The following is a 22,147-nucleotide window of genomic DNA, read 5'->3' as shown; positions in this document are numbered from 1 at the left end:
CAGTGATCAGTGCTAATAAAAAGCACTAACACTGTACTAATGGCACTAGGCAGGAAGGGGTTAACACGAGGGGTGATCAAAGGGTTAACTGTGTGCTGGGAGTGTTTTAGTATGGGGCGGTGTCTGTGTGCTTCACTGTAAGCACACTGCTTTGGACGGCTGTGCTGTGCACAGCCGTCCAAAGCAGTGTGCCCGAGCTGACAGGGAGGAGAACAGTTGGTAAACAAAACCGTTCTCCTCCCCGTCAGAGATCCTCGGTAATCACCGGGCGCTGGCGAGTAATCACCGGCCGGGACCTGGTGATTGACAGTCGCGGCCGCGAATGGCAACTATATATATATATATATATATATATATATATATATATATATATATTGCACATCGCAGTATTTCTGCTATAGGGCAGTCAGGAAGCGATTAAGTAACACAGGTATTGTCCCTCCTCCAGTCTGTGATTGGACAGTGAAAGGGTAAGCAGCAGACTGATTGCCTAATTTCTCTGTCACTCTGCTCTCTCTTCCTTTCAGCATGAACCTTTTATTGCAGCACAAGTGATTGGCTCATTGTACTGCGTATTCCTCCCCCCAGCCTGAGCTCTGTTATACAGGGACTGCAAGAGGCTGATAACTTAGTCACTTGCATTAAACAAAACATATGTATTATTCAATGCAGATCTGATTTACCGTATATACTCGAGTATAAGCCGACCCGAATATAAGCCGAGGTACCTAATTTTACCACAAAAAACTGGGAAAAACTATTGACTCGAGTATAAGCTGAGGGTGGGAAATGAGGCACCTACTAGTCAATGTAAAAAATACAGTGGGAGGAATAGTGCCCCATCATTAGTATCAGTGGGAGGAATAGTGCCCCATCATTGGTGTCAGTGGGAGGAATAGTGCCCCATCATTGGTATCACTGGGAGGAATAGTGCCCCATCGTTGGTGTCAGTGGGAGGAATAGTGCCCCATCATTGGTGTCAGTGGGAGGAATAGTGCCTCATCATTGGTGTCAGTGGGAGGAATAGTGCCCCATCATTGGTATCACTGGGAGGAATAGTACCCCATCATTGGTGTCAGTGGGAGGAATAATGCCCCATCATTGGTGTCAGTGGGAGGAATAATGCCCCATCATTGGTGTCAGTGGGAGGAATAGTGCCCCATCATTGGTGTCAGTGGGAGGAATAGTGCCCCATCGTTGGTGTCAGTGGGAGGAATAATGCCCCATCATTAGTATCAGTGACACCAATGATGCGGCACTATTCCTCCCACTGACACCAATGACACTTGCTGACCCCTGTTGCAGTATGGTGCTGCTGCAGCCAGCATATGTGGTTGCAGCAGCACCTCTGCACTGCACACTTACCGGCTTTTCCCTCACTCGATTTTCGCGGGTCCGCTCGGCTCCGCCTCCTTGCCCGTGATTGGCCGCCTGTGTACCTTTCCTGAGCTACAGTTCTGGTGGCCAATCACCGGTGAGGAGGCGGAGCCGAGCGGCAGGAGTGAGGGAGTGGCCGGAGTGACGGAAGGAGCAGCGCTTCCTGGATGGATCATCGTGGGAGCCAGGTAAGAGACAGCAGCCCTCTGCCCACCCCTGTACGCGCCCCCCTTGACGGAGCCTCGCGCCCCCCCCCTGGGCAGACGTTGACTCGAGTATAAGCCGAGGGGGCCGTTTTTCAGCACAAAAAATGTGCTGAAAAACTCGGCTTATACTCGAGTATATACGGTAGTTTGTTGAAGAAAGTGGAAAAATAGCGCTGGACCTGTAAATGTATCTTATTGGTATTGCTATCTTCAAGTGTTGATGTGAATGATCTGGTTCTGGGCTAGGCTACACCCCAGAGGATCTCCATGGTCTTCTTGGCTTGTAGTGTAATGTTACAAAAATGGAAATTGAAGTTCCACACTGCTGCTAAGAGGTCCAGATACAACTTTATTCCAATAAAAGTCAGAAGGGCAATTCAAAGGGTATTCTTCGCGTTTCAAAGGCAAAGAATGGACCCCGTCACTAGGAGTTGATTGAACGCCATGTGAATGGACTAGAAGCTGCTTATCAGCAGCTGCCAAGATAGCTGCTGACAAGGTCTGTGCTTCTAATTATACTGGAAGAAGAGACATTAAAGGTCCAGCTCCCTTCTAAGTCCATTCACATTGTGTTCAATTAGGCCCTGATGAAAGGACTGATATTAGACCCCTGAAACGCATCGATACTCTTTGAATTGTCCCTGACTTTTAGGCTCCATGTACATGGGACACTTCTGAACGATGGAAACTGCTGGAAAACATAGGTTAACCCCTTCCTGCCGGCGCCTCCCGGCCCTTTAAGAGTTTCAGACGCTGGGAGGCGGGGTGGGGCGTGGTTTAGGGATCATGTGACCGCCGTGATGTGTCGTCACGGCGGTCCCGTGATCGGGAAAGGTCCTGATCGAAAGAGCGGGCTGGGACCTTTCCGTGAGTACCGCACATGTGTGCTGGGAGCGCGCTCTTAGCACTTATGTTTTTTGTTACATGAACACAAATGTGCGGCCGCTCGGCATCTAGGCCCAGATGCCGGGAGGCCGCATATTTGTGTGCGGCTGGTGTAAAGGGGTTAAGAAAACGTCTGTTTACACAAACCGATGGATGGGAATTTAATTCATTGTTAATGCCCTTAAAGTCCACACAGTTCCCCCCCCCCGGGGTAAAGAAGGTATCACAGGGAAGTGGATTAAGAAGGAAGATGCACATTAAGGGATATAATGGTGGGGGAGGAAATAGGATCACTTAAGGAATTGGAAAAAAAAGCAGTTTTTACGAGAATGGATGAGTGTAGTTATTTCAAATTGAAACACTTTATAGGGAAACTTCCAAAGCCTTTAAGAATAAGAGAGTATTGGAATCCTTTGGAGCACTTATTAGGTACACGGGGAAATGGGAAACACGGAACCTCTAAAATATAGAAGATTCTCACTGAAATAAATGTAGATATAAGTCCTCCTTATATAGAAAACTGGGAAAGACAAATAGGAGTAACAATAGATGCGGAAAAACAGAGGAAAATGTATAGAATAATCCACAGAAATATAAATATGCGGGAGGTAGAAATTAATTACAAGTGTTTGGAAAGATGGTATATCACATCGAAAAAAAAAAAAAGAAACCGTCTGTTTATGCGCGTTTGCATGCCGCGTTTATGCTAGTTTAGAAGTGGTTTTTAATGATAACCTCAGGAGACCTTCCAAAATGCCCAGAATGCACTGAAAAACAGTAACAAATTAACTATTTCAGACATTTTGAGAGAAATAGAGAGAGCAGAAGCAGAGAGAGCAGTATTTGTTGAGCTGTTTTTTTTTTGTTGTGTTTGGATGTGTTCCAGCTCATTTCTGTGCAGAAATTATTGCAGCAGTGTCTAACACATTCTTTCATGCAAAACCTCAAAGTATGGTGTACCAGGTCCATTTGAGTACCGGGAAAACACTTTGCATGCATTTTTCATGATGAAAAAAGGCTCTTGATAGCGTCTGGAAATGGAAATTTTTCCAAACTCTTATAAACGCGGTTAGCCATGTTAACACGTGTTTGGCGTTTGAAACGTTGCTAAAATCTACTCCTAAACGCAAGTTTGGTGCGTTCAAAAAAACGAATGTAAACTAAACTGTCTGTAAACGACTGTAAAGGACGATGTGTACATGGACACATAGGAAAACATTAGGGAGAGTTCAGGGGCTGCTGAAACAAAACGCAGAAAAGCTCCTAAACGTGAGTTTATCAGCTGCAGTGTACATGGAGCCTATTGGAGGAAAGTTGTATCTGGACCTCTTAGCAGTGGTAGGGCTCTTCTATGTCTGCCTGGAGTTCAGCGTAAGACCTCACTCACGTGGGAATACCAATCTGTATGCCTGTGTGAAGGGCCTTCTTCATCCACCCCAAGATGCCCAGGTATTCCTTGCAGGGGCATGCAGGCAGCCTGTTGAAATCTTCGACAGACCCCCCGACTAAATGGACCCTCTACGCACATTCTGGCATGCAGATCCGTGTGAGTCCAATGCACAGATCAGAACACAGTCTGTGTCCTGCTCCATGCATCGGACCCGCACAAATGTGCACTCTGGGATGTGCACTCTGGGATGTGCATGGAGGTCCGTACAGCTCCCCGCCTGTCATTGATACAATCAGGGTGCCTGCAAGGAACGCTGACGATGGGCCGATCCGTACTCCTGTGCCAACGTCCATGTGAATGAGGCCTTAAGTAGATGAGGCATTTAGATGCATGCAGGTTGATTTTCAGGCCAGTAAATACACAAGGATTTGTCCCTATATACGCCGATAGCTGTACTGCTTTAACTTTCAGTACATCCGAATGACATCTTTATTCCTCCATAGAAATAGGTCACAATAGTGAAAAGCTTGTTCTGCAGAAAAAGGACGGAGCAATGAGCTGCATGTACAGACACGGCTTCTTGGCTCACGTCAATGAGATCTTTGGTGGGTAAATGGGTGTGGTGGAAGTGGTGGAACAGGTGTGTTAGGTCAACCTGTACTGATCCACAAGTTAATAAACAAAACATCTGGCATGTCAGAACAAGATCCTCTTGATTACCATCCTACAAAGCAACACCGAAGCTCTACAGCAGGAGGCGCTCTATTATGCAAATACCGACTTTGCATAACATGTCAGTGGTTTGGCCTGCCCCCTGTGTGCACTGCTATTGGCTAGTGTTCCAGGTGATCTCACTGACCAATAAGGCTGGAGGGGAGAGCAGGGCAAAGCACAGATTTCCTATCACTGAATTGAACATTTCAAGATTGGAATGCTTCCAGTGCATTGGATCTAAAGGTGTTGCACACCAGATGGGGTTTACTTGCAGGTGGATTAGTACAGGTTTGATGTAAAGCCTGACTGCAGCCAAAACGTTTTTTTATTTTTTTAGAATAATATTATTGGCACTTTTATTGATTAGAACCTCTGTCAGGTATCAAAGCCCAACTCCAGGCAACTAAAGTATTCCATGCAGTGAATCTTGCACTGCAAGGATTAATAGCTCATTTTGTCTAGAGCAGAAATCGTTTTACTTTAGCCGCATACACAATGAGAATATCGGGGGGAAAAAAACTTTCAGAGCAATCATCCGATAATCTGTTCATTAGTACACAATTTGTGAGAGCCAATCACAACAGTTCATGGGAAAATATCCGAAGGTGCAAGCACGAAAATTTGTCTTGTACGATAACCGAAAAAACGAATTGAGTGACCAAAACCGCGCATGCCAGGAAATGACAGAATACACTGCAATACAGTACATCACTGCTGAAGGTGTATTCTGTCTTAGGAGAATTTGTTTAACCTCTTCAATTTCAATATGAGACTAGCATGCAAAAATAAAAAAGGACAATCATTTGTCCAATATTCTCATTATGTGTATGAGGCTTTATCTGCTCCACCAGTGGATGGCGCTCCTCCATACTCTGATGGTGGACTATTACTCGTCATCATCGCATCCAGTGCAGGGCTATGGATCCTGCTTTGGTCTTGAGATTGTCGGCACCCTAGGCTGCTGGAGGATGGGGGACTGGTCTACTACAGGGGTTAGTGGAGGGTTCGGCAAGTGAGTCAATTTTGTTTTTATTTCCCTTATACTAAGTTCCCCAGTCCCCAGTTGGGGATTTCCTCTTAAACTGGCCCTTTGGAAAGTTTGGAGACTCCCGTCCTACAGTATAGCAGGCTGAATGTGCACATCTGTGTGGCAGTTTAAAGCTAACCATACATTATTAGATTTTTTTTTTCATTCAGATTCCTCCATCCATGCTATACAGCACTGATGGGTATATCCCCCTGCTGCTGGCAGCTGTCAGAATAACTGAACAGCGACTGCATCTGATTGGATGCAGCCGCTGTACAGCCAGCAGCTTGTTTCCTTCACTTTTTCTGCAGGGCCACCAACCGAACTTCAATTTGGGTATGTCCAACTTAGGTATGCACACCGCTCATTACTAAATATTCATGCCTTTGCTTACCTTATAGCAGTATGGAGAAAGCATTGCTGGCCATAGTGATTAATATCATAGGGAAGCAGTAATTCGAGGCTGCAGTCAAGGTCAGAGACCTGGTGAAAACCCTTCTTAGTGTTGGAAAATGTATATTAATTTCAATTTTAGTTAAATAAAATGATTTAGACACCACATCCATGAATCCTGTATTCCGCCAACAGATTACTGGATAATTTGACTTGCTTGGCATGGCTTCTTCTAAACCTGCTGACTTCCCTGAAAGAATTGTTCTTTTTTTTTTTCTTTTTTTTTTTTACACCCATTGATATAGTCAATATTCATTTTACTGTTGCAGTTTATTTCAAGGTACAAAGTACATAAAGACGCACACATTTAAGCAAATCCTGTTTTAACTCTAGAGGGTCTTCTGTCTTTGGATTGGTCTAATTTTCTCTAATCTTGATAAAGTGATGAATCCAGGAGATGATATTGTGATGTGAGGAGTGTTGTTTTGTGCTGTATTGGTGCTATTAATCCTAAGGTGTGCCTACAGGTTAGTAGTGAGCTAAATTGGAGCACAATGAATGGCAGGAAGCACAAGCGGTGTATGTTCAGTCTCTGGCATAGTCAATGGTGTACATAGAGGTCCTCTAATGTTCTTTTCTCTCATCTAGATTCCCACCGGACAACAGAAGCTTCCAGGAGCCTCGCCTTCCCACACACTACCTCACCCACCTAGCCCACAGCTGCAGGCCTCGGCCTCCCACCACTCACAGATGCAGTCCCCCCACCAGTCACGTCCTCCTTCTCAGCCACAACCTCTGTCTCGGCCACCCTCTCGTCCTCATTCTCGGCCTCCATCTCAACCCCAGAGTGTCTCTCGCCCTCCCTCCGAGCCCCTCTCCCGATCCTGTACTCCTCAGATGCAGAATCTGTTTGTCATCCAGAACCAAATCTCCTCTTCACCTCATGGTTCTTCCCAGCACCCTCTGCGTCCTCCTTCTCAGCCTCAGGTACAGACACCTTTCTCGTCTCATCAGCCACTGTCTGCTGAAATGTCGCAAACCCTCTCATCCCCTCAGCAGCATGTTCAGCTCCAAGTACAGCTGAGCACCCCCCAGTCTGAAACTCGGCCAGGCGTCCCAATTTCCCTTCAGGCCACACCACCCACCTCTGATTCCTCCCAGACCCACTCATTCCCTGTGCAGTTCCAGACTCAGACTCTTAAACCCCAGGCCTCCACCCAGCCCATCCACTTAGAGCAGCAACGTACCTTTCAGATGACCCCCAGCCAGTTCCAGGCTTTGGCATTGTCCAACACCCTGCCACAGCAGAAACAGTTGTTGGAGAGGTACCAGCAGGTGAGAAAATTAGATTTGTGTTGCAGTTTGGTCCTACTTAAAGGGCATCTGTGCTCAGACTGTAGACATTAAACTATGTATATATTCATAACAATCAACAGACGCTCTTTCAAAAGAATGCATTCTCTAAGATCCTCAAAGATCACAACAAAGATTCTGAAATGTCCATGTTCTAAACTTTGAAAATTGATTTCTCCGCAATGTTTACAGATACGTAGATGAATGAGGGTTTGCATTTGCTGCTTATTCAGTATTTGTAAATACTTTTCGTGTGCATGATCTGGGCAGATTCACTTGTCAATTTTTATATATATATATATATATATATATATATATATATATAAATGTGTATTGTCATGTATCAGCAGAAGTTGAGCTAGTACCCATGACAATTAAGCAAGCTACTGATGTCACTTTTCCATTAAAACATGTTTGAGGTGAATTCTAGCTTTGCTGTAGTTGAAAAAAATCAGTCCCAGTACGCTGTGATGGGCAAGAGAAAAGCCCAAAGCCCTGCATGTTTAAGACTGTCCCAAAGTTTGGTGTGAACCCATAGATAGTTCTAAAAAAGAACAAACTTCTTTCTCAGGTGAGCACCCACCAACCTCCAACATGGAATGATGGGGTCCATCAGTTGCTCAGCTTTCGAGCATTGCATTGTGGGATGTGGGTGGGGGGTGTTCCTGTGGCTAGACTTCTAGCAAGGTGGCATTTGCATAGGCCTTTTGGGCACCCTTCAAGGGACAGACTGTGAAACAAAAGTACCTCCTGGTGCTTGTTCTCTTCTGAAAGCATTTCTATTTGGTTTTTAGGGAATGCCCCCAATGGGGACACAGTGATAGAAACCTGGCACTGATCCTTTTCCTTCCCAGTCAAGAAGTAATGCGAACGTTGTGGCTGGAGTTGACCTATAAAGGGTTGGGTCACCATTTAATGACTGTTGCCAAAACATCCTGATGCATTATAGCTTCCTCAGTATATTATTCTACAAGCGTCCATTTTGTTAAAGAATACTTACTGTAGTTTTTTAGGCTGAATATTCCATTGCCCTCCTCTGTCCTGCAGATGGTAGGATGTATCAGGCAGTGGATACATCACCTCCACAACTCACAAGTTTAGCGTTCTGCAGAGTGAAAGGGGGGAAACTGCACATGTTTGGGTAGGGAACGAAGCCGAGTGCTTCTTTACGACTTTGGAGGACCGCTTGTCGAATGCCCAGTACATCTGCCTACTGCAGGACAGAGAGGGGAGGGCAATGGAATATGCAGCTTGAAAAGTAACTGTTCTTTTACAAAACCGAGGACTAAGAATTAATGTACTGAGGAAGCTGTAATACATAGGGATTTGTTGGCAAATGTAATTTAAAGTGAACTAACCCTTTCAGCCACACCCACTTTTTAGTTTTAGGTTTCTTGTAGGTAAACATTGTGCAGAGTATAGATCGACCAATGGAAGAAGGCCAGAAATTTGGACTTTAGAGGCACTGCTACAATTTTCATTAAAATCGTTTCTTTATTTGAATGTACACAATTACGCAACAGTACATAAAAAACATCTGCAAAGAATGTAAGACCCCCCATTGGGGTGGTACATTCTATGCAGTTACAAAGCTCGTAGATACATAAAATCTTGATCCATACAAATATACCGTATCCCGGTAAGGGTGTCAGGGAACATGAATCAGATGTCAATAACCATAGTGACTCAAGGTATATTCAGAATATTTAATGATGAATGATGGACAATACAACGAGTCATGCTATGTTCTATCTATACTCACTTTTCTCTTATGTAGTAATTTCTGAAGACGCGATACTCTCACGAAACTTGTTGTGTCATTATGATTATTGACATCTGCTTCATGTTACCTGACACCCTTACCAGGATACGGTATATTTGTATGGATCAAGATTTTATTATCTACGAGATTTGTATCTGCATAGAATGTACCACCCCAATGGGGGGTCTTACATTCTTAGCAGATGTTTTTTATATACTGTTGCGTAATTGTGTACATTCAAACAAAGAAACGATTTTAACCACTTCGTGCCGGCGCCTCCCGGCCCTTTAAGAGTTTCAGAAGCTGGGAGGCGGGCTGGATTTTAGGGTCATGTGATTCGCCGTCATGGCGGTCACATGATCGGAAAAGGTCCTGATTGAAAGGGGAAATCGGGACCTTTCCGTGAATCACAGACATATGTGCTGGGAGCGCACAGGGCGCACGCTCTCAGCACATATGTATTTTCTAATTGCACACAAATATGCAGCCACTCGGCGTCAAGGCCCAGACGCCACATATTTGCGTGCACTCGGTGTCAAGGGGTTAATGAATATTGTTGCAGTGCCTCTAAAGTCCAGATTTCTGGCCTTCTTCCCTTGGTCAATCCATACTAGTTTTATTAGGACGTGGCACTTGGGAGCTTATTTCATATCCCCACAGTCACTACTCTGTGTTGGGTACTGTTTACTTCTCTAACCATTGTGCAGAGGGTGGCAAACAACAACCAATCAGTTAAGATTTTCCTGATGACTCCAGTGGTCTTAAAGTGTATGTAAACCATTGCCTTGTAAAACAAGCCATACCGTTTAAAATAGAAATGAAAGACAAAACATTTGTGTATCGATATAAAAAAAAAACATTATAAATGTTTTTTTTTTCCCTCCCGTTTTTTAAGTGATCACATATCCTCTACACTTCTTATGCAGCTGAGGACAGAGAGCTGGGGGGAGGAGAAACAGCCATACACTGACCTTCCCAATGTATGGCTGTGTTGGAAGGGGATTGTCAGGACAAGTCTGATCGTTGGAGGAGAGCACAGCTAGAGAATTGTGCTCTCATGCCTACTGTGGTCAGTTTTTAATAGAAAAACAGAGGGATTGGCAGAAACACCAGGCATTTACCACAAAGAAAGCAATACAAAGAGAAGGGGATACTTTCTCATACAAGTACTTGGTACACCAGGCACATATCAGGAATATGAAATGTTGGGTTTACATACTCTTTAAGGCTTACTGGCCGTTGTCACTGTATATTACTGTATCTCTGCTAAGAAACTAGGCGGGAAATGTTCGATGTTCTGAATGCAGGAGCTTTTGTCCTTGTTAAATAACTAAAGTTACCATCAAGAGTTGGTTCTGGACAGTTCAGTGGATTGCTTTAAAAAAAAGTCCTGGATTCTTTCCTAGATACACAGAATATAACTGGATACTAACATTTATAGGTAAAGTTGATCCAGGGAATATCTGATTGCCTCTCGGGGGATCAGGAAGGACTTTTTTCCCCTGCAGGAGCAAATTGGATCATGGTTTGCTGGTTTTTTTGCCTTCCTCTGGATCAACTCTGGGTATAGGATTATAACTTTTTTTTTTTCCTTTTAATGGTTGAACTGGATGGACTTTTGTCTTTTTTAAGCCAGACTAACTATGTAACCTTTTGATCTTTACCATTTCCTAGATGCAACAGCAGGGTCTGATGATACCATCTCAGCAGCCGCAAGGAGGCCCCCAAAACTCCCCTGTTCTCGCTGGACCGTACAACGCTCAGTCATCTTCAGTGTTGATCAGTGGTCAGGGGCAGCCGGTGCCAACACAAGCTTCTCTCCATGGGCACTCCCCTGGCCAGGTGTTGGTGCAACAAGCTGCTGTGGCCCACGGTGATCTGACGAAGGTGCAGACTGGAGCCATGACCCAGGTGGCCCAGCTTTCAACACTACTTCAGCAACAGCAGCAGCAGCAGGCATCAGTTCTAGTGAAGACTGCAGGTAAGTAGGCTGGAGGATCTATGTCTTCACTATAAATATTCATTGAAAAAAGCAATGACGCTTATTAACTATGGAAATCACAAGGCTGCAAAGGTTGTGATTATTTCTCAGGTCACATTTAACTGGACTTGTTCTGTATTGTTGAAGAGGGGTTTATGACTCATCCAAGTAGCTCAGCTCTGAGTGGCAGGAACATACCCCTGTACAGGCGTACCTCGGTTTACAAATTGAATTTGTTCTGCAGGACTTTCTGTTTTGCAAAAAATTCGTAAACCGAAACAAGGTTTCCCATAGGAATGCATTGAAAACCAATTAATCCGTTCCGAAAGTCAGAGAAAAGTTAAAAAAATAAAAGTCTTTTATCTGTTCAAAACTCTTTAGCAAGTGAACTTTAAAGGCATAAATACTGTACAGGGACATGATTAAAAATGAATTCGTAAATGCATTGAAAACCAATTAATCTGTTCCGGTGGTTAGAAAAAAGTCAAAAAGCGTTTTATCTGTTCAAAGCTCTTTATAAAGTGCACTTTAAAGGCATAAAGGAACATGATTAAAAAAATATCATAAATGCATTGAAAACCAATTAATCCGTTCCGGAGGTCAGAAAAAAGTAAAGAAAAAAAATCTTTTATCTGTTCAAACCTCTTTATAAAGTGCTATTTAAAGGCGTAAATACTGTACAGGAACATGACTAAAAAAAAATTAATAAATGCATTGAAAACCAATTAATCCGTTCATATTGTGAAAAACATTCGTAATCGGAGGCATTATTTTTCTTCTGTAAACCAAAAATTATGTTAAACGAGGTGTTCGTAATCCGAGGTACGCCTGTATGTATAGCCACATTCATATCTCAGGCACCTTAATGTGTCTACCTGGACACATTACCAGAACAAGTCCAGTTGAATGTGACTATCTAATTCAAGCAAAAGCAATGATATTACATCCTTACCAAACACTGTCCATAGGTGTTATTATTCAGTTGCCCTTGAGAACAATTCACGTTACCTTTGCATTGTAAACCAGATATGCTGCTTTGAGCTACAGTTCTGCTTTTGGTTCAATTTTTAAAAATCTACAAGGCATCCAACTTTAGTAAACCATGGGCCAGTGTGGTAGATACTCCATATTCCTGTGATACCCCAGAGTTTGGTTTCATGAAGCAGTGATCTCTTTGCAAATGTCTATCACCCTTGCTGCTCCAATCAGTGAGGAGCACGAGCTGTGCTGTCTGCAGAGATATAGGTCTGACACAGTAGGGTGTATGTTGGACCTCTGCAGTAAGATCACGGCTTCCACACAGAACACCAAAGGTTCAAATGCTACAGATGCTGGATCTTACAGGCTTCATTATTCAGTATGTGGCTGCCTTAAAAAATAAAACCAATTGTAAGACTGCACACCTTTTAGTTTTGATGCAGCTGCTTATTCAAATTAAAGTTTCAGTTGAGCATTAAGAAAAGCCATGTTTGCATCTACATTCTGGGACCACAGTATACGTGCAGAAAACGGCCTCTTTATGGAGAGAGCACTTCTGTTTATGGGTCTCCTCGATGCTGAGAACAGATGTAAAGGGTCTTTTAAGAGGCCGTCTCACCCCTGCCTGCATTGGGCTGCACTTGTCAGTTTTGCTGAGCAAAGTCCTATTGAGATGCATTGCACTGTGCTCGGCAAAATGGCTAAATGTACATGAACATGGCAGGAAGAGGCCTGTGTCGCTCAGTGAACACTAGGTGAAGGAGATGCTCTGACTGCGGCCTTAACACATACAGTGGGGCAAAAAAGTATTTAGTCAGCCACCAATTGTGCAAGTTCTCCCACTTAAAAAGATGAGAGAGGCCTGTAATTGGCATCATAGGTAGACCTCAACTATGAGAGACAAAATGAGAAAAAAAATCCAGACAATCACATTGGCTGATTTGGAAAGAATTTATTTGCAAATTATGGTGGAAAATAAGTATTTGGTCACCTACAAACAAGCAAGATTTCTGGCTCTCACAGACCTGTACCTTCTTCAAGAGGCTCCTCTGTCCTGCACTCATTACCTGTATCAATGGCACCTGTTTGAGGTTGTGGACAGGTATCTTTTATACCGATAACAAGTTCAAACAGTCACACTCCAAACTCCACTATGTTGAAGACCAGTAAGCTGTCGAAGGACACCAGAAACAAAACTGTAGACCTGCACCAGGCTGGAAAGACTGAATCTGCAATAGGCAAGCAGCTTGGTGTGAACAAATCAACTGTGGGAGCAATAATTAGAAAATGGAAGACATACAAGACAACTGATAATCTCCCTCGATCTGGGGCTCCACGCAAGATCTCACCCCGTGGGGTCAAAATGATCACAAGAACGGTGAGCAGAAATCCCAGGACCACACGGAGGGACCTAGTGAATGACCTGCAGAGAGCTGGAACCAACGTAACAAAGGCTACCATCAGTAGCACACTACGCCGCAAGGGACTCAGATCCTGCAGTGCCAGACGTGTCCCCCTGCTTAAGCCAGTACATGTCCGGGCCCGTCTGAAGTTTGCTAGAGAGCATTTGGATGATCCAGAAGAGGATTGGGAGAATGTCATATGGTCAGATGAAACCAAAATAGAACTGTTTGGTAGAAACACAACTCGTCGTGTTTGGAGGAGAGAGAATGCTGAGTTGCATCCAAAGAACACCATACCTACTGTGAAGCATGGGGGTGGCAACATCATGCTTTGGGGCTGTTTCTCTGCAAAGGGACCAGGATGACTGATCCATGTACAGGACAGAATGAATGGGGCCATGTATCGTGACATTTTGAGTGCAAACCTCCTTCCATCAGCAAGGGCGTTGAAGATGAAACGTGGCTAGGTCTTCCAACATGACAATGATCCCAAACATACCGCCCGGGCAACGAAGGAGTGGCTTCGTAAGAAGCATTTCAAAGTCCTGGAGTGGCCTAGCCAGTCTCCGGATCTCAACCCCATAGAAAACCTTTGGAGGGAGTTGAAAGTCCGTGTTGCCCAGCGACAGCCCCAAAACATCACTGCTCTAGAGGAGATCTGCATGGAGGATGGGCCAACATACCAGCAACAGTGTGTGCCAACCTTGTGAAGACTTACAGGAAACATTTGACCTCTGTCATTGCCAACAAAGGATATATAACAAAGTATTGAGATGAACTTTTGATATTGACCAAATACTTATTTTCCACCATAATTTGCAAATAAATTCTTTCCAAATCAGCCAATGTGATTGTCTGGATTTTTTTTCTCATTTTGTCTCTCATAGTTGAGGTCTACCTATGATGCCAATTACAGGCCTCTCTCATCTTTTTAAGTGGGAGAACATGCACAATTGGTGGCTGACTAAATACTTTTTTACCGCCCCACTGTGGGGGGTATAGGCGGCCGTTTACAGCTAATGTTATAGTTAGAAATAAAAAAAACACATTTAAGACCGCTTTGTTTATCCCCTTTCTCCTTAGCATCCCATATCTGTCAGAAATGAAAACACTCTGATCTCTTCAACCTTTTCCTCCCTGTGCATCAGTATGTCATTCATAATAATGCATTAGTAAGGGGCAGGCACAGACACAGCATAGATCCAAATTAAAGTGTATGTAAATCTAAAAAGAAATGACGTTAGTCCATTGTGTAAAGTGCTTTTTAATGTTTATGATGTATTTTTTTCATTTATGTGGATGCATGTGTACCCAACATACCTGGTGATCCTGTTGGTCTCCTATATATCCAGCAGCTCCCTGCTTTTTTCTGTCTATCCATGAGTTCATACCCTCATAGTATTGGCAGACATGTGCAGGGCATCTCACATACGGAACGGTAGTCCATCTCTCATGGGGAACGGTAATGCATCTCTCATAGGGAACAGTAGTGCATCTCTCATAGGGAACGGTAGTGCATCTCTCATAGGAAACGGTAGTACATCACTCATAGGGAACGGTAGTCCATCTCTCATAGGGAAAGGTAGTGCATCTCTCATAGGGTACGGTAATGCATCTCTCATAGGGAACGGTAGTGCATCTCTCATAGGGAACGGTGGTGCATCTCTCATAGGGTACGGTAGTGCATCTCTCATAGGGTACGGTAGTGCATCTCTCATAGGGAACGGTGGTGCTTCTCTCATAGGGTACGGTAGTGCATCTCTCATAGGGTACGGTAGTGCATCTCTCATAGGGTACGGTAGTGCATCTCTCATAGGGTACGGTGGTGCATCTCTCATAGGGAACGGTGGTGCATCTCTCATAGGGAACGGTGGTGCATCTCTCATAGGGAACGGTGGTGCATCTCTCATAGGGAACGGTAATGCATCTCTCATAGGGAACGGTAATGCATCTCTCATAGGGAACGGTAGTGCATCTCTCATAGGGAACGGTGGTGCATCTCTCATAGGGAACGGTGGTGCATCTCTCATAGGGAACGGTGGTGCATCTCTCATAGGGAACGGTAGTGCATCTCTCATAGGAAACGGTAGTGCATCTCTCATAGGGAACGGTAGTGCATCTCTCATGGGGAACGGTAGTCCATCTCTCATGGGGAACGGTAGTCCATCTCTCATGGGGAACGGTAGTCCATCTCTCATGGGGAACGGTAGTCCATCTCTCATAGGGAAAGGTAGTGCATCTCTCATAGGGTACGGTAATGCATCTCTCATAGGGAACGGTAGTGCATCTCTCATAGGGTACGGTGGTGCATCTCTCATAGGGAACGGTGGTGCATCTCTCATAGGGAACGGTGGTGCCTCTCTCATAGGGTACGGTAGTGCATCTCTCATAGGGAACGGTGGTGCTTCTCTCATAGGGTACGGTAGTGCATCTCTCATAGGGAACGGTGGTGCTTCTCTCATAGGGTACGGTAGTGCATCTCTCATAGGGAACGGTGGTGCGTCTCTCATAGGGAACGGTGGTGCGTCTCTCATAGGGTACGGTGGTGCGTCTCTCATAGGGTACGGTGGTGCGTCTCTCATAGGGTACGGTGGTGCGTCTCTCATAGGGTACGGTAGTGCGTCTCTCATGGGGAACGGTGGTGCATCTCTCATAGGGAACGGTGGTGCATCTCTCATAGGGAACGGTGGTGCGTCTCTCATAGGGTACGGTGGTGCGTCTCTCATAGGGTACGGTAGTGCGTCTCTCATGGGGAACGGTGGTGCGTCTCTCATAGGGAACGGTGGTGCGTCTCTCATGGGGAACGGTAGTGCATCTCTCATAGGGAACGGTAGTGCGTCTCTCATGGGGAACGGTAGTGCGTCTCTCATGGGGAACGGTAGTGCGTCTCTCATGGGGAACGGTAGTGCGTCTCTCATGGGGAACGGTAGTGCGTCGCTCATAGGGAACGGTAGTGCGTCTCTCATGGGGAACGGTAGTGCATCTCTCATAGGGAACGGCAGGACGTCATGCAAGTGCATGGCAAGCTTGCAACCTTGTAGTTAGCCTTTGGTATCAGACTGACATGCCACTGCTGCTCACTTACTTTGATTATGGTCACCTGCAGACATTTGACCCTCACTTGCTTTCAAGGTGCCATGTGAGTACCTGATGCCTTGTCCCATACTCTGAGCTTTTAGGTTGCCCAACTGCTACGTGGTCACAATATGTCTGATTCCAGACACTGGGAGGGGCAGTCCTGTAATGGGTGCCCCCAGCTCACACTCAGCTGACTGCTTCAGTACTGCTTGCAGCGCATCCACTGATACAACCAATGTCTGCAGCTTGGAACCATGTGGTACTCGGATCTGTAAACACTGTAACTGTGACAGTAGAGTCCACAAGTGTGCTCCTATGCCTTCCCCTAAAGATTCTCCCTTTTTGTCTGCCCACGGCCTTTTAGCCATCAGGCTTTGCTCCTCCGTCTGGTTCTGAGTCACTCTAGTCCTTGCCAAATAAACTTGCTTCTGAGTAGTTGCAGCTTTCTGCCGTTACTCATAAAACGAAGAGACTGGTTTAGCTCTGATTGAAGCCCCACTCTAAAAATAGAGGATCAGCCTGTTTCTTTTACCAGTCTTGGGCCCCAAGACTGCAAATACTTTCTCCTTGCACCTGTACAGAGATTGGAAACTCCCCGACAAGATTTTTATTCCCCTCGTTATATTTACTAGACTTGTATTAGTTTGAGGATGACTTTTTAGGACGTGGTCCAACCCCACTGTGGACCCAGCAGTGTCTCACTTTAACAAAGAAACTACCATATTGGTAGTGGAAGAAACCTAAGGAACAGACTGCTGTCTAAGTCTTCCTTTTTTTGTTTGGTGTTAAATTCTTCCTTTTTGTTTCTATGCTTCTGCACCATCCACATCATACTCTCCAAGTGCATCCGCAAGTTCTTGGGGCCCACGCAAGTTAAATCCTCTGACAGCCCCTTTCCACTTGCCAAAGGGGGACATTTTTTTAACCATTACAGAAATTGGATAGGTTGCACCTCCGAAGCTCGGGTGCAGGAGGTGGTTTCCAGATGCTGCAAACAAGTTTTGCTTCCTGCCCCTTTGGTTTCTCACCTCCAACCTTTCTTTGTCACTGCACAGATTAGCTAGCAGATCTCCGCTGAGCCCTTGCAGATTTTTTTGGATTAAGGGGTCATTGACACCATTCATGTGGCAGAACCATTTCAGGGATTTCACGACAATCTGTTCACTATCCCTGAACCCAAATGAGACATCCACCCAATCTTGAATCTCAAAGCATTGATTCAAGCTCAGAAATTCCAGGTGGAATATGCCAGGTCAATGTTTACCACCCCCCCTTCACCAGGGAGACTTTCTGGCTTCTGTGGACATCAAGGATGCATGCCCTCTTCTTTCCAGTGAATCAGCTTTTCCTGCACTTTGCTGTAGGCTTTCTGCAATTCAAATTTGTTGCCCTGCCATTCAGCCTTTCACCAAGGTGCTGGCCCCAGTATTAGCCCTGCTGTGTTCTCATGGCATCCCAATTGTCAACTGTTTAGATGACCTCCTGTTGAAGGAGCGGTTGGCACAGGCTTTGTTGAAAAATGTGACATTAACCATCCAGATGTTGATTGTATAGATCCTGAACCTTCAGAAAAAAACAAATGTATTCCTGTGTCCCTCAATGGATGAGAAAGAAAACAGGATTTATATACTAAACATAAAATCCTTTTCTTGGAGTCTATTGAGAGACACTGGTCCACCCATCTATGTTTATGATCTGCTCTTGCTACTGGCATGCTGGCAACTAGGATGAGTTATCCTGGACTGGCCTACAGTTTTTGTTTTTTTTATTCACCAGTATCTGATCCTTCTGTATTCAACAGTATAACCCAAAGGTGAATGACTTCTTGTGTCCCTCATGTCCCTCAATGGACTCCAAGAAAAAGACTTTACGAAAATCCTATTTTGTTTCCTCCTGATATGCTGTGTATAGTTGCATGTAAGAGTCGGCATGCTGCAAGACTTATGTTTGTCTGGCTTCGTCTGCAGGTGCTGCTGTTCCTGGACCCCAAGATGTGTCTGTTTTCTCCAACACGACTGTGAAGACGCCTGTGGTGCAGGGGAAACCTGTCTCTGCTGTTCCTGTGCACACCCAGGTGAGGATCTGTACTGACTACACAATCCTGATACCAGAAGCAATGTTTACTCAATGGGGAATGTGACAACATAGAGGAAGAGTGTACACCTAAAGAAAACATCTTTGTTATTGTTTCTTCTGTTTCAGGCTAAAACCGGAGTGATCAGCTCAGTGCCTACTATTAGCCTGGGAAAGGGATCCTTGCAAATCCAAGTTGTTGGCAAAGGCATCTCTCAGATTGTACCGGCAGCCCAGGTCCAGAACCAGCCACAGGTAAGTGCCCCTTCAATGCTGGATGGCTTACTTGCTTTTACCCCTTATCTTATGAAATCAAATAACAGACTACACTCTGTTGAGCTGAAGATTTTCTTTTACTTTGTGTTGGTCTAGAGCAGAGGTTCTTAACCTGGGGTCCGTGGATTGGGTTTCAGGGGGTCCATGAGAGTCAGATAAAAAATAACATTTATATTCACTATGCAGCCCTCTCCCTTGTGTCATTGATTGAAAATGAAAGTAAATGTGCCCTGCATCTCTTGACTCATCATTGACCCATTTTTACCATTTAAATTGATGTCATCGTTCTGTGCACACCCGCCATCTTGTACCACTACATAATAGCAAGTACTAATTCTCATTTACTGTTTTCAAACTCTGGGTATGCTATATATAAATGAGGCAATTCAATTTCAGTCTAATAAAGTACATATATTGATTGCATGCAAGGTTGTGGTGTCCATATCTTTCGTCAGACTCTTAAAGTGGTCCATGACTCGAGGTTAAGAACCACTGGTCTAGAGGAAGTTAAAACAGAAACCTCGTGAGACAACTGCTGTAGTAATTCTTCAGTGATGCTTTTTATTTCTTGAGTTTTTGCATTATTAAGTTTCAGGTTTTAAAACTGGAGATACAATATCGATTAAAGGAGGACGTTGATCAAATTCATATTCATTGACAGATTTGTTGATCATTCTTATGTACAGGAGGCCTCCTACGCCTAGCTATATTGTTAGCAATGAATCCACGGGCTGCATACTTGAACAATAAAGAATACATTATAGAGTACACAGTTTGACTAAATTATCCGTACCCTTTGTCAATCCACCTCTACTGTAAATAATCTCTACCTTTGCTGGAATGAGCCCTAATCCTTACTATAGAGCACTGATCGTCAACTTACAGGTTATAGGAGGGCCTAAACTGTGGCCCTTGGCATCAACCAAAGACCACATATAATGTTTCATTTTTGTAATGCTAAAAAGGGCCTTTAGCGACTGCAGGCATACTAGAGGAAATGCTGATTGGAAACTGCAGATGTGCTACAGCAGGATGTCAAACTGAATTTCACCGTGAGCCATATAAGTATTATGGTTGCCCTTAAAGGGCTAGTTCTATCTACCAGCTACTGGAAAGAAGCTGGAGGCAGAGCAGGTAAGCAGAAAGTGCAGGGTCTGAGGGAGCACCAGATAGGGGCTGGAAGGTGCTGAATGATGAGACCAGGGGAGGCAAAGACAAGTGGGGGGCTGCAGCTGCCCAGAGAAGGGCAGGAACTGTAGGAGGAGTTTGGTCGCCTTCTCTGCTGCTGACTGCTGAGACAAGGTGGGGGTGGAGATGATGGGGGTGCCGTAACTGCAGGAGAAGTGTGAGGGCCACATGAAATGGCTTGAAGGGCAGTATTTGGCCCGCAGGCCTTGTGTTTGACATGTGTGCTACAGGTTTGGTTAGATACAGCAGATATGTTGAAGACATGACAGTCTGAGGATGAGTTACAGGAGTCTAGTAGAGATCAATGCCATTATCCCATTACAAATCGGTGCTCCCACTACAGATTGCTGAAGACAGTGGGTCACACAACAAATACTGCAGGGTATCCTTGGGCACCACCAGGGCCATAGAGGATCTACAGTGTGACTGTTCCATTAAGAAAAAACAGGTGCAGTAAACTCTGGGTGTACCTCCAGCTGTACAAGTTTTTTTTAGGGTCACTAGTCTGCTTCCCCCTATAAGAGCACAAGACAGTCCACCATTCCCATCACTTCAGATATCAGAGGGCTTCCTTTCTGGAAGAAAAGATTTGAAAATGAGCAATACCATGAATGGTGGGTTGGGGTCTGTGACTGGAGTGCAGGCTCTGGGTACCAGTCATATATAATGTGGGTTCAAATTAAGGCTGAGATGGTAATGGAGTATGTTACTTTATAATCGATAACAAAGCCATGCATACTATGTCCATTCATATAGATTCTGGAGATGTAAGTCAGTCAACACTAAAACATGATTTCTTGGCGTATAAACTCTGTGGAGGTTATGTACTAAACCTGGAGAGTGCAACATAAGGCGCAGCTGTGCATAGAAGCCAATCGGCTTCCAGGATTTATTGCAAAGCTTAATTGAACAAGCTGAAATGAGAAGTTGATTGGCTACCATGCACAGCTGCATCAGATTCTGAACGCCCTCTCTCTCGCGCTCGCCCTCTCTCTCGCGCTCGCCCTCTCTCTCGCGCTCGCCCTCTCTCTCGCGCTCGCCCTCTCTCTCGCGCTCGCCCTCTCTCTCGCGCTCGCCCTCTCTCTCGCGCTCTCTCTCTCTCGCGCTCTCCCTCTCTCTCTCTCGCGCTCTCTCTCTCTCGCGCTCGCCCTCTCTCTCTCTCGCGCTCGCCCTCTCTCTCTCTCGCGCTCGCCCTCTCTCTCTCTCGCGCTCGCCCTCTCTCGCGCTCGCCCTCTCTCTCTCTCGCACGCGCTCGCCCTCTCTCGCGCTCTCGCCCTCTCTCTCTCGCGCCCTCTCTCTCGCGCGCTCTCGCCCTCTCTCTCGCGCGCTCTCGCCCTCTCTCGCGCTCTCGCCATCTCTCTCTCGCGCTCTCGCCCTCTCTCTCTCGCGCTCGCCCCCCCCTCTCTCTCTCCCGCTCGCCCTCTCTCTCCCGCTCGCCCTCTCTCTCACGCTCGCCCTCACTCGCCATCTCTCTCTCGCCCGCTCTCTCTCTCGCCCGCTCTCGCTCTCTCCCGCCCGCTCTCTCTCTCTCTCGCCCGCTCTCGCTCTCTCCCGCCCGCTCTCTCTCTCTCGCCCGCTCTCGCTCTCGCCCGCTCTCTCTCTCGCCCGCTCTCTCTCTCTCGCCCGCTCTCTCTCTCTCTCTCTCTCGCCCGCTCTCTCTCTCTCGCCCGCTCTCTCTCTCTCTCGCCCGCTCTCTCTCTCTCTCGCCCGCTCTCTCTCTCGCCCGCTCTCTCTCTCGCCCCCCTCTCTCTCGCCCCCCTCTCTCTCTCGCCCCCCTCTCTCTCTCGCCCCCTCTCTCTCTCGCCCCCCTCTCTCTCTCGCCCCCCCCTCTCTCTCGCCCCCCTCTCTCTCTCGCCCCCCTCTCTCTCTCGCCCCCCTCTCTCTCTCGCCCCCCTCTCTCTCTCGCCCCCCCCTCTCTCTCGCCCCCCCCCTCTCTCTCGCCCCCCCCTCTCTCTCGCCCCCCTCTCCCTCTCGCCCCCTCTCCCTCTCGCCCCCCCCTCTCTCTCGCCCCCCCTCTCTCTCCCTCGCCCCTCTCTCTCTGGCCCCTCTCTCTCTCCCTCGCC

The 22,147-nt window shown here is 45.9% G+C and overlaps 1 protein-coding gene across 2 annotated transcripts in view; it reads left to right on the top strand.

Moving 5' to 3' along the window:
• BICRA (BRD4 interacting chromatin remodeling complex associated protein) overlaps window positions 1–22,147 on the top strand; it is a 147,438-nt gene that overhangs the window by 117,223 nt on the left and 8,068 nt on the right. For both annotated transcript variants that reach the window (XM_089684236.1, XM_089684237.1), the window contains 4 exons: window positions 6,641–7,327; window positions 10,782–11,088; window positions 18,515–18,621; window positions 18,750–18,875. In XM_089684236.1, coding sequence (XP_089540362.1) covers window positions 6,641–7,327; window positions 10,782–11,088; window positions 18,515–18,621; window positions 18,750–18,875 — 1,227 coding nt within the window. The remainder of the gene's footprint in view (window positions 1–6,640; window positions 7,328–10,781; window positions 11,089–18,514; window positions 18,622–18,749; window positions 18,876–22,147) is intronic.

The sequence above is a fragment of the Staurois parvus genome, unplaced genomic scaffold, assembly GCF_062004578.1.
Source record: "Staurois parvus isolate SC_StPar_1 unplaced genomic scaffold, SC_StPar_1.0 ptg000340l, whole genome shotgun sequence".
NCBI lineage: Eukaryota > Metazoa > Chordata > Amphibia > Anura > Ranidae > Staurois > Staurois parvus.
This window is presented reverse-complemented; position numbering and strand designations above follow the sequence as displayed.